At 38.3% G+C, this 11,010-nt stretch overlaps 1 protein-coding gene and 1 pseudogene across 2 annotated transcripts; both read left to right on the forward strand.

Annotated features, from left to right (window-relative positions):
* The first annotated feature begins 396 nt into the window (after window positions 1-396).
* On the forward strand, window positions 397-5,495 carry LOC103713547 (HrpN-interacting protein from malus protein). Of its 2 annotated transcripts, XR_016399349.1 has the most exons (4): window positions 397-665; window positions 838-935; window positions 1,041-4,550; window positions 4,718-5,495. XR_016399349.1 is itself a non-coding variant. In XM_089928985.1 (3 exons), the coding sequence occupies exons 2-3, from the start codon at window positions 857-859 to the stop codon at window positions 1,148-1,150; spliced, it is 189 nt and encodes a 62-aa protein (XP_089785111.1). In that variant the 5' UTR covers window positions 397-665; window positions 838-856; the 3' UTR covers window positions 1,151-5,495. The 2 variants fall into 2 exon arrangements, 1 of the variants encoding a protein (XP_089785111.1); XM_089928985.1 differs by having other exon boundaries at window positions 1,041-5,495.
* A 4,184-nt stretch (window positions 5,496-9,679) lies between these two features.
* On the forward strand, window positions 9,680-10,809 carry LOC103697981 (uncharacterized; annotated as a pseudogene).
* The last annotated feature ends 201 nt before the right edge of the window (window positions 10,810-11,010 follow it).

An 11,010-nucleotide genomic window follows, 5' to 3' on the forward strand; every position in this document is an offset into this window, starting at 1 on the left:
CGCCCATAATATTTTTTTATATTGACTTTATTTTTTTTATTAGTATGAACTTGTTAGAGTTATTTTAGAGATCACATAACAGCTTGTGTCGGTCAGTAATATTTTCCATTATTAATGTGATCCTATATCAACCTATATTTTCTTTTTGTATAGAGTCTATACACAAATATATATAATCCCTAAGATCGATCGAATATAATAAAATAAAAAAATAAAATTATTATTATTATTATTATTACTATTATTATTTTATTTTTTTCTTCTTCTATAAATATTTTAACTGGGCCGTCGGGGGTTGGAAATGATAACCCTTTAAGAATCACCAAGCCTTGTTTTCTTTTGTTTCTTCGTTAGTTTCTTCGCGTTATTTAAGCCATCCTCCCCTTACGTACCCCAACCCAACCCCTTCGTTAAAAAAAAAAATAAAAAGAAAAATCGGAATGCATTTGAGCACGCGCCATCTAGGGCAACTCTGTTCGAGTGTTCCGCCATTCCTAGTATTCACTCTCGCCGGGCTCGCCCTTCCTCACACCGACAAGAAACCCTCGATTTCACGGACTGCCACTGAAGCTCTCGTTTTCACGGACTGCCACTGAAGCTCTCGATTTCACGGACTCGAGGGCTCCAGCTTGATTCCATCGCCCTATATCTCGAGCTATTTTGAGGTTTTCGCCCTCCTCTTTATGCATTTCTTTGTTTTATCGACTTTTCTATTTATCTTCTTATATTTCGACCTGCTAAGATTTAAACTTCCTGTTTTCTCGCATCAAGTTTAGTTTTTTTATGATGCTATGACATCATACCTGCGCTTGATTGATCGGAGTTTATCTCGAATAGCTTTCTTCTCGGATCTGCGATGGTGGGGTCGAGGCGAGTTGCGGGTGATAAATGGTCGCAGAGGATTCTTTGGTTCTGTGCGATTGGAAGCGCCATAAGTATGTTTTTTGTTCTTGGGTTCCTTCTTTTGATTGATGAAGTGGTATCGACTAAAAATCCCTGCTTTCTGTTCTTGTAATACTATTTATACGTTGCTGGTATAGGCCTCTACATGGTGGCTGTAGAGAGGCAGGCGCAGAATAGGGGGCGGATGATGGCCGAGGGCTTGAAGGGTATGGATGGTGCGTCCGGCCAATCTGGCGAGGATGTTTGAACTGGACAGGTGAATGCTCGAGTTGTTTTTTCTCGCTGTCTGGGAAAAAATGTTGATCACCCAATAACCGAAAAAAAAATCAATAAAGGGAACATCAGTAGCTTCGGCCAAAAAAATTGTCTGATGACGTCTTGGGGACCGTTGTGTCGAGGTTGTGTTGTTAGCATTGTGAGACAATGCTTGAAAAAAAATAACAACTTCTTTGATATTGGCAGTATTTGGTTGTAATTTTGTTTCATAAAAAATGTAATATTAGATGGTTTCTTTATGGCATTGGTTTATAAGGTTTTGTATGCCAGATTTTGGGATTTTTTGTTGTTGGTCTACCTAGAAAAGGATTACCTGAGATGTTTAGCTCCTATGGCTCGTGGGAATCATCAGGAGCACTTTTAAGATCCTGGTGTCTTCAGGTAAGGGTTAGATGAAACTGGAGTGAATTGATCGACAGACATGTTGTCCTGTTGGTTAATTGTTCTCATTTACTTAATCCGTCTTCAAGTTACTTGTAGGACATTCCTATTTTAGGGGAAAAGGTGGAGATTAGTTGTGGTGCTACCTTGACAAGTGGGCTAATTTGTATGTAGCAGAAAGTGAAGATCAAGTGCATCTAGCTCTAAAAGATGTTAGGGAGATGAATGTGGCTATGCAAGAAAATGGCATTGAAGTTTGAAAAACTCTGGGAAAGGTGGTGCTTTTTGAGTAAAAGATTATGGGTAGGCTTATAGAGGATGTTGTGTTGGAATACACTCAATTAAAGTGATCTCATATCCCATGGAAAGATTGAGCTTTAATTGGTTGGTGTCGCCTTTTGACGGGCAAGGGGAAGAGGATGGGGTTCTAGGTGTTGTTTGGTCAGCATCCCTGAGGCTCGCATTTCAAAAATCTCTTTTATTGCTTGGAAGAAAGTAGACTCCATTTAAGTCTATTTAGAAGTGAGAACATATGACAAGGCTTTGGTGCCTCCTAACAAGGAAATTGGAAAGACGGCGAATACAGAGACATTTTGTGTCTATTTGTTATTTCTTACTAATTCCTTGAGTTATTCCAAGTGGAAGACATGGATTTTGAGATAGGACTGAAGGGAAGCTTGCCACTGATGTCTTCTGACGCTTTCCTCACGCAAATTGATGCTTTCCTTAGTTATAAAATCTCCTTTTGAGCATAAAAGAATGTGTCAGCAATATCAATTGATATAATAATGTAGTTTCTCTGACCTCAGTTATCTGGGGCAACATTCAGGTGCAGTATATATGCACTATGTGGGAGAACAGGAACATAATTAGCTTATTTGTCGTGCACAGTTATCTTCTTGGTGTACAAGGTAGATTTGTTATAACAACACAAAATTCGATACCCGAGACCAGGCTCTAGGGCTAGCGACTTGTTAATGGAGGTTGTTAGGTGATGACAGAAAAGTTAAATGGGTCCTCATGCTCTTTGTGACCTGATGGGAGGCTTGGGTAGGAAAAGTCTATAATTTTTTGTGTTTAAAAGAGAGGGCGCAGGATTATTTTCAGAAATCGGACAACATGTGGAATCATGGATATATTGATCATGTGTTTGAATATTTTTGAGGTTCAAAATAATTTATAGGTTAATTGTGGTCATAGTGTTTTCACTTCTGCTACAGTTTACTGCTATCATAGTGACTTTTGTGAGTCACTTGAATATATGGATGCGGAACCATGATATCTTTTTTTCTTTGAGATATTTCTCTTTCATGGTACTCCCAAGTCCCAGTTAGTTCTTCTGAGAATGTTGTTATGTGGTGGAATAGCAATTGCAGGCTGGATGTTCATAATAATAAATGATTATATGAATCTGCACCCTATATCTGCTACTTCTTTATATAAGCAAATCATTAATCTATACTCTTGTTTATGTTTCATGTCTGTTCAAATGAAAAAATGGGTGATATAGATGCATGTTTCATTATTCAAAGACCAACATGGGAAAAGGCACATGTTTGTGGCCGCACAAGGTTATGAATGTGAATCATAGCTCTTTCAATTTCTGTGCCAATCTGTCAATTTTTTATGTGCACATATTTTACTAATCTCTCTTACTATATAATATCATTTTTTGTAGTGATTTATATTTCCATGTTATCACCATTTTGCTAACATATTGTGCATCGAGTTTCTGGACTCTTGCTGTCTCATGCATCTTGGCTATGTCCGACATGTTTTATTTCATGGTGTATCGTATGTAGCATTGTAGGTGTCAGTGTCTAGATTTAATTTGCCTAGGCTTTTATTTTTTATCACCATCTTGTGTAAGGCACTTAGACTTCAGGGACTACCATCTTAGTGGAGTTGTACCTATATGAGCAGAATTGTGAATATCTACTGTTGATGATCCAAAGCTGTCTCCTGTTTCCTGAATGCTGGAAATTTTTGAGAACACTTTGAAATGCCTTGAAAGTTGTAAAACATTGAAATCATTGCAGCATATGCATGCTCAGGTATTTCTGAATGGTCTTGACCATGAAAACTTTGTAGCTGTCAAACTTGTATCCTTTTGCAGTAAAACATGGGGAGTATAAGTTATGCCCAGATGAGAATATTTCTGCAAATGCATTCCTTTGGACAGCCATGTTTACATCTTAATTCAAATAATCAAACTGAGGCTATGAGGGAGGCTATTTGATTCATAAAATGATGTATCAACATGGACCTCATCCAAAACATGTCACTCTGTTATCTGTAAGGCATGCTCGTTTCTAAAGGCCACAGGAGAAGGTAACGAAGTTCATGCTCATTTAACTAAACTTGGATCTAGTTCGCCCATTTACGTGCAAACGACATTGTTGGACATGTGTGCAAATTTTGGCTGGATTCAAGAAGCGAGAAAGAAATTTTGGAATATGCCTGAGAAGAATGTTGTCATGGAAACATGTTGGCTGCTAGGAAACTTTTCGATCAGATGCCAGAGGGAGGAATTAGTTCTTGGAATGCATTGCTTTCTGGGTATTCTCATAGAGGAGAATGGTGTGAGGCTACAGAATTTTTCTGGACTTTGTGCTTGGGGCCTGTCAAACCTAACCATGTTACTATTGGATATATTTTTGTCTGCTTGTGGTTAACTAGGAGCTTTAGAAATCTCAAAGGCATGTTCATGGTTTCTAAGCCAAAAATTGCATCGACATGAACTGTTACTTGTTTAATTCTTTAGTTGATATTTATGCTAAATGTGGTGGTCTCGAAGAAGCTTATAAAGTGTCTTCTGAGATGCCTGCCAAGGATGTGGTATCAAAGTCATGATTGCAGGATTTGCCAATCAAGGACATGGTGAAGATGCCCTCAAGCTTTTTCCCAGGATGCTGATAGGAGCGATCTGGCCTGATGCAGTAACCTTTCTGGGCATCTGAACTGCATGCAGTCATTCTGGGCTTGTAGATGTAGGTTATTTATTCAATCTTTTCATGCAGCTGTATAATGGTGGTCAATTTGTAAGGAACTGGTAATTATTGACTTCAATCTTTGTAGATTATAGGCATTTTTTGTGCAAAGCTGTGATATTTTTGTTGCTGCGAGACACTAAACTTCAGCATCGCTTTCTTAACAGAAACAGGTTATATATGCAGGAGAAAAATCTTTTGAATTCCATAGATGGGGCAAGATGAATGGTTGCACCAGATATTATTCAATGGTTTTTTTTTTTTTAAATCAGTGTTGCAGATGATAGAGCCGATGGTTAAGGTGCCTTTTGTTTGCCACTGCCAAGTATGATGCTACTGTAAGAGGTGAGTTTTGGGACCATGAGGTGGCTGAAACTTTCTCACTCCAACAATTTCTTTGCTTTTTAAGTTCACTGGTTCGTCCAGATATTGATAAATGTGCATTATATCCCAATGGGCTGTGAGAAAGAGCCTATTCCAGAGGTCTTCTTTGCATCTTAAGTCCAAACTGGTTCACCCAATTATCAACAAATGTGCATCAAATCTCGGTCATCTGCAAGAAAGAGCCTGTTGAAGGGAGTTATGTTATTCTTCAGAGGAAGTTTGTTTCCATGGAGCAGGGTGGTACTTGTGGGAAACTCTTACCCTCATTGAAATTGAAGTTGTTTTTCTTCCGATGTGCCCAAGAGCTTTCTCGAATGAAATCTGAGTTTGTTGTTTTTTTCGGGGGATCTGTCTAGGGTTCTGTCGGATTCAGGGTGGAAGGAAGAAAGAAAGAAAAAAAAAGGATGGATGCAGCCATGTGGTGCAGAGGGTGTGTAAGGATTCAGGGTTGATAAGTGGAGTATACTTATGCTCATAATGCTTAGCTTTAACGAGCCTATGACCTTTTTGAACAGGAAAATGTTTCATTAACTAGTTATTCACTGCCTCTTGTTATTGTTAGAAGTACATGCTACTTTTACTAGTTAACTGGAGTATATTAATTTAGTCTAACAATCATGGTTATTTTCTTTTAATTTCACAGAAACCATGGTTTGTTATGTCTTCTTGAAAATTTCCTTTATTTCATAAATTTTTTCTTTAAATGAGATAAAAAAAATTAAAAAATCGAAGAAATAAAGGCACTCGGGAGGCCCTTTTAAATCCTTGCAAAACAAGCTTAAATCAATGAACAAAAATAAATTACAGAGATCATCTGGATGTCTATAATCAGTAACATATTCTAGTTTCATCTTCGCTCTTGCAACATGATTCTGTCTTTTGTTTCAAAAAAAAATCCTCCTCTTTATACCTTTCGAATTACGCGATTGTTGATTTATATACATAAACTAGAGCTTAGACCAAATGATAATATACATGCTGTGGTGGCAATAATTCTCAATGCATGCATTATTGCGGAGAAATCTCTCGTGGGCAGAACCCCCTAAGAAATGGCAGCAGGAGAATAGGGAAGAAGGCCCCATCATTCTACCATTCCCATGCACACCTCTTCATCACTAAAATTTCGCTAACAAAAGCTAAAGGTGGTGACCGTTCCTTATGGCCTTCCTACCTTCCCTTTTTTTCACAATTAAACCCTCAAAGGTAGTGCCACTCGATTCAAAGCATATATTAAACATGATTTCCAAACCTTGGACCTCTGTGTTCTACCACCAACAATACCCACCAAAAATCTCCATTTTAAAATTCCAGAAGGTGACTCATCAAGAAAAGTACATGAGCAAGCCATAGATTACCTTGTGATGTGAGGCACTCTCTCTGCATATGTGAGGCCTATCTGAGGTCGATAGATCCAATATTCCAATAGTTTAATCTTATTAGATGCTAAGATTTCGAAATATAACGTTTTCTAAAAAAGAATTTTAAGACATACGAACTTTTTTAGGGATATAAAATTTGTACCAATATTAAAGGCCCGTGGAAGTTAGTAAATACAATATTTTGAGCTCATGTTGCAAGGTATTCAATTTGGTGGCCAATTTGATATATTAGGGATCTCTATGTCAACGCTAAATTAGGATTTTATATGTATATACGTATGCTTGTGTCTTCTTAGTTGTCTAGACTAGTGGGAGAAATTTTTGTAGTTAAATTTCAATGCGACAAATTACAGAAAAACACACAACATAGTTCATGGAATCATTTGCATTATCCAAAACCTCCAATTTATTTTTTATTTTTTTAAAAAATGAATCTTCAAAGGGTTATCAAATACAATCCACATATTAATCTTGCATGCATGAGAAAAAGCTTGCAATGGCCTTCCCTCATGCTTGCTTTCATGGGTTTGTTTGCTAGCTCTACTGCATGGCACTTGGGCTCGCCGAAGAACATGGTACGAAAAATTAGAATCAAAAGCAAGATCGAGGGAGGAGAGGAACAAAATGAGGAAGGGTGGAGACAACACCAATCAATCCATTGTCACTTCTATCTGGTGTATATGACTGCATATAAATTGATCTATATAGCATGAGATTTTATCATAAAAAAAGAAGAAAAAGCGTGAAGGTGCACCACTCCGTACCTCATTGCCAGTTTCTACCCCAATGTAGCTTGAGTGATTTGCCCAATAACCCTCACAAGACGGGTCACCTGTTCCTATTTGGATTCAACCAATCCCCTGTTGCCATGTAGAGCTGGCCATGCTCCGGGAATCTGAAATATAATATCCAAAAAAAAATTCGTATTACTTTTGACTAGACTGAGAATCATATCGCACCTCATCTTTTGATCTTAGTTTGGAATCCTTCTAATTAAAAAATTTCAAAGATTCACTCTCCGAAGGAAATAGAAATAACACAAACTGCGCTTGAAAGAAAAGAAGTACTAATTTTTAATACAACTAGATTCTTTTGTCCTTATTCCTTAGCTCATTAGGAATGGTGAAATTACCCAAGCACTTAAATAATAACTTACGTGCATGTAAACAAGAAGGGGTAATTAGATAATTCAATTGAGCAAAGTAATTATACTCTAAACCTATGTGAACCTCTCTACTACACCTATGTATATTCTCAATGACCTTCCTTGTTTATTGTTGCAATGCATCATCTAAAATTTATTTTTATATTTTAGTTATATTTTAGTATATGTTTATATTTTAACGGTAATACTGAACTAGAAATTATGATAATAAAAAGAATTTTTTGTGTACATACCCTCCTAAATATTAGAATTTTGATGAATACTCTTCTAAAATTGATGCTTGCATGTTTATTCTTATCAAACACTTGATTTTGTATGTATACCCTTCTTTTTTTTTGTGTGTATCTATTCATGCTATCTAATATCGTTAAGAAGTTAGCGGTGTAAAATAGAAGTGACAAAAATACCCTTAGCAGATAAACATGCACAAAAAAACGTTTATAAGGGTATATATACAAATAGCAATTTTGGAGGATATTCATGCAATTTCATATATTTAGAAGGGTATACACGCAAAAAATTCTTAAATTTTTGCATAAATTTTCTTCTCAATATTAGAATTTGCATGATACCCTCCAAATTGGTATTTACATGCAAGCCCTCACAAAACACTAGTTTTGTATGAATATCTTTGACATAGCTATTCAATTAACATGATTAGCCAAAATCATATTTATTTAAACTAAAAATTAATTAAAATTATGAAAATATCTTTTTATTTCTGAAGCGGGTAATAGGTTAACAGGTTTCACTAGAAACTAATACCTCTACCTCCTTTGAAAATTTTTTCGATCTCTCTCGATCCCCTTTTTTATTTCTCCATCCAGAATCAAAACCATTTTTCTTGATTCCCTTTTCCACCATAGACAACCATTCATTATATCCTTTTTTACATGAAGATGGTCAAGTCCTGCCTATAGCTTTATAAATTATTTAAAAAAAGTGGTGAGAGATTTGCAATATTTATCTTTTAGTGTATGAGATTTGCTATGTTTATCTTTTATAGTTGAAAAATTTCTCATGTATAAGCTGGTGGCTGATTTAAAATTATTGTGACAAGATGGGCCCCATACACTAGATTTTTTCTTCTTCTAAAAAATTGAAGCTCCAAAAAAAAATAGCTTAAGGTCTACAATGTAAAGGATGGCCTTTTACCACATGGCCATGGAGGTTGTTAATAAGTCTAAAGGGTTCGAAGTTCTTTCATGATTTTTTTTGGGGATAATTGATGTTGTTTTTTCACCTATGAGCATAGTAGTAGGAAAAAAAACTTGATCATTGCAATCTAGCATGTGCCCCTTAGATATTCTAATCATTTTCTATATCCTAGTGCATGCCCTTATATATGCATTTATAATAATAAATATTATAAGCTATGTTTCGATAAAATAAGATATAGAGGTTATTATAAATGAAGAAAAATGAAGTAGAATAATTTCATAATTAGTAAAAAAAATTTCATAACTCCTTTTCTTATCTAATTGTCGAATGAATCTTTTTCTTAAGCAATAGTTTTATGAAAAACATCGAGGAGAAAGTATTAGACAAATCTGAGTGTTAAAACCGGTTGAAATAGAAAAAAATAAAATAATTTTTTTTATATGTAAACCCTTCTAAATATGTGAAATTGCACGAATATTCTCGCAAAGTATTATTTGCATATATACCCTTATAAATATTTCTTTTTGCATATCTATCCATTAAAAATATTTTAATCATTTTTAATTTTAAACTGCTAATTTTCTGACGGCGTTAGATTGTGTGGGCACGTATGCAAGAAAAAAAGAAAATAAAGAATATGCATACAAAATAAGAATTTTATAAGGGTATACATGTAACACTACAAGAATATTGGGCATTAGCGATGCGTTTTTTGGCCTTTAGCGACGCTTTTAAGCATCGCTAAAAACCATTCCGACGCTTTTCTAAGCGTCGGTAAAGCGTCGCCTATGCTACAGTGGAGAAAATATTTTCCGACGCTTCCAAAAGCGTCGAAAATTAGCGACGCTTTACCGACGCTTTTAGCGTCGGTAATTTAAAACATAGCGACGCTTTAAAGCATCGCGAATTGTAATTTAACGACGCTTTATAGCATCGGCAAAACTTGTTCTAACGACGCTTTAACGCGTCGTTAGAATTAATTTTTTAAGAAAATAAAAAAAATTGAATTATTATCTGCGGCATAATAATTCCTCTTCTCCGCCGGCGGCGGCGGAGGCGGCTTCCCTTCCGACTCCCCCGACGCCTCCGTCGCCAGCTCCTTCGAGTTCGAATTCTCCGCCCGATTCCCTTCCGCCGCTGCCTTCGCCACCGGATCCATGATCTCCGCCGACGAGCTCTTCCTTAACGGCCAAATCCGCCCCATGAAGCTTTGCTCCCACCTCCAGCGGCCCTGGTCCTCGCCCCCCTCCTCAATCTCAACGAAGAAGAAGACGACGACAACGAATCCGAGTGTCACCCGCCGGAAATGGCCGCGAGGGGGCGGGATCTGAAGCTCCGGAGCCAATCGATTCGTCGGAGGGCCAGATCTCATTCCCCGCTTCAGAATGCGCCACTCCATTGGCAAATGGAGGTCGAAGAACGAGAGGATAGAGCGAAAGATGTAGAGCCGGTTCCAGATCCGAAGCAGATCGAGGCGGAGGCGGCCACTCTATCCCTCTCGGCTTCGTCCTCCCGGTCCTCCTCCTCCTCCTCCTCCTCCGGAAGAACCTCCAAGAAGTGGATCTTCCTCAAAGATCTCCTCTATAGAAGCAAGAGCGAGGGAAGAGAGAGAGGAAACACCAAAGAGAAGTTCTGGCACTCGATCTCTTTTTTCCAATGCAAATCCAAGTCCAAACCTCCGCCGCCGATTCCTCCTCCCTCCGCCTCGGCCGCCGCTGCTGCCGACTCCTCTTCTTCTGCCAATCCTCCGCCTGCCGCCGCGATCTCGGGGGCGGAGAAGGCGAAATCGAAGGATCCATCGCCATCGGTCGGCTGGTCTTCAAAGAGAACGGCGGCGAAGCCGGTGAACTGGGTGGGGCGGCGGAGGGCGCCGGCGCCGTCTCCGCACGAGCGGCACTACACGGCGAACCGGGCGCAGGTGGAGGAGATGCGGCGGAAGACATTCTTGCCTTACCGCCAAGGTCTGCTCGGCTGCCTGGGCTTCACTTCCCGCAGCTATGGCGCCATCAACGGCATCGCCCGTACCCTTCACCTCGTCTCTTCCAAGCAAGCCACAGATTCATGCCGCAGATTTTTACGACGATGCTTTGTAAAGCGTCGTGGGAAAAAAAAATTAGGTGACTGGGTTGTAAGGCTTCCGACGACACTTTTGAGCGTCGTAGCATTCTGACGACGCTCAAAAGCATCGTCTAATCTAATTTTTTTCCAACCCTACTATAACGCGTCGGCAACCTTGCACGGGGTGCCCAATTTTCCAATGCTTTTTTCTTGCGTCGGTGGGTAAGAGTCGGCGAAACCCCTTTTTGTTGTAGTGTAAATATCAATTTTAGAAAGGTATTCATGCAAGTTTTAATATTTAGGAGGATATATG

The sequence above is a fragment of the Phoenix dactylifera genome, chromosome 2 (assembly GCF_051530095.1).
Source record: "Phoenix dactylifera cultivar Ajwa chromosome 2, Ajwa_hap1_PhDact_Kaust_v1.1, whole genome shotgun sequence".
Classification (NCBI taxonomy): domain Eukaryota; kingdom Viridiplantae; phylum Streptophyta; class Magnoliopsida; order Arecales; family Arecaceae; genus Phoenix; species Phoenix dactylifera.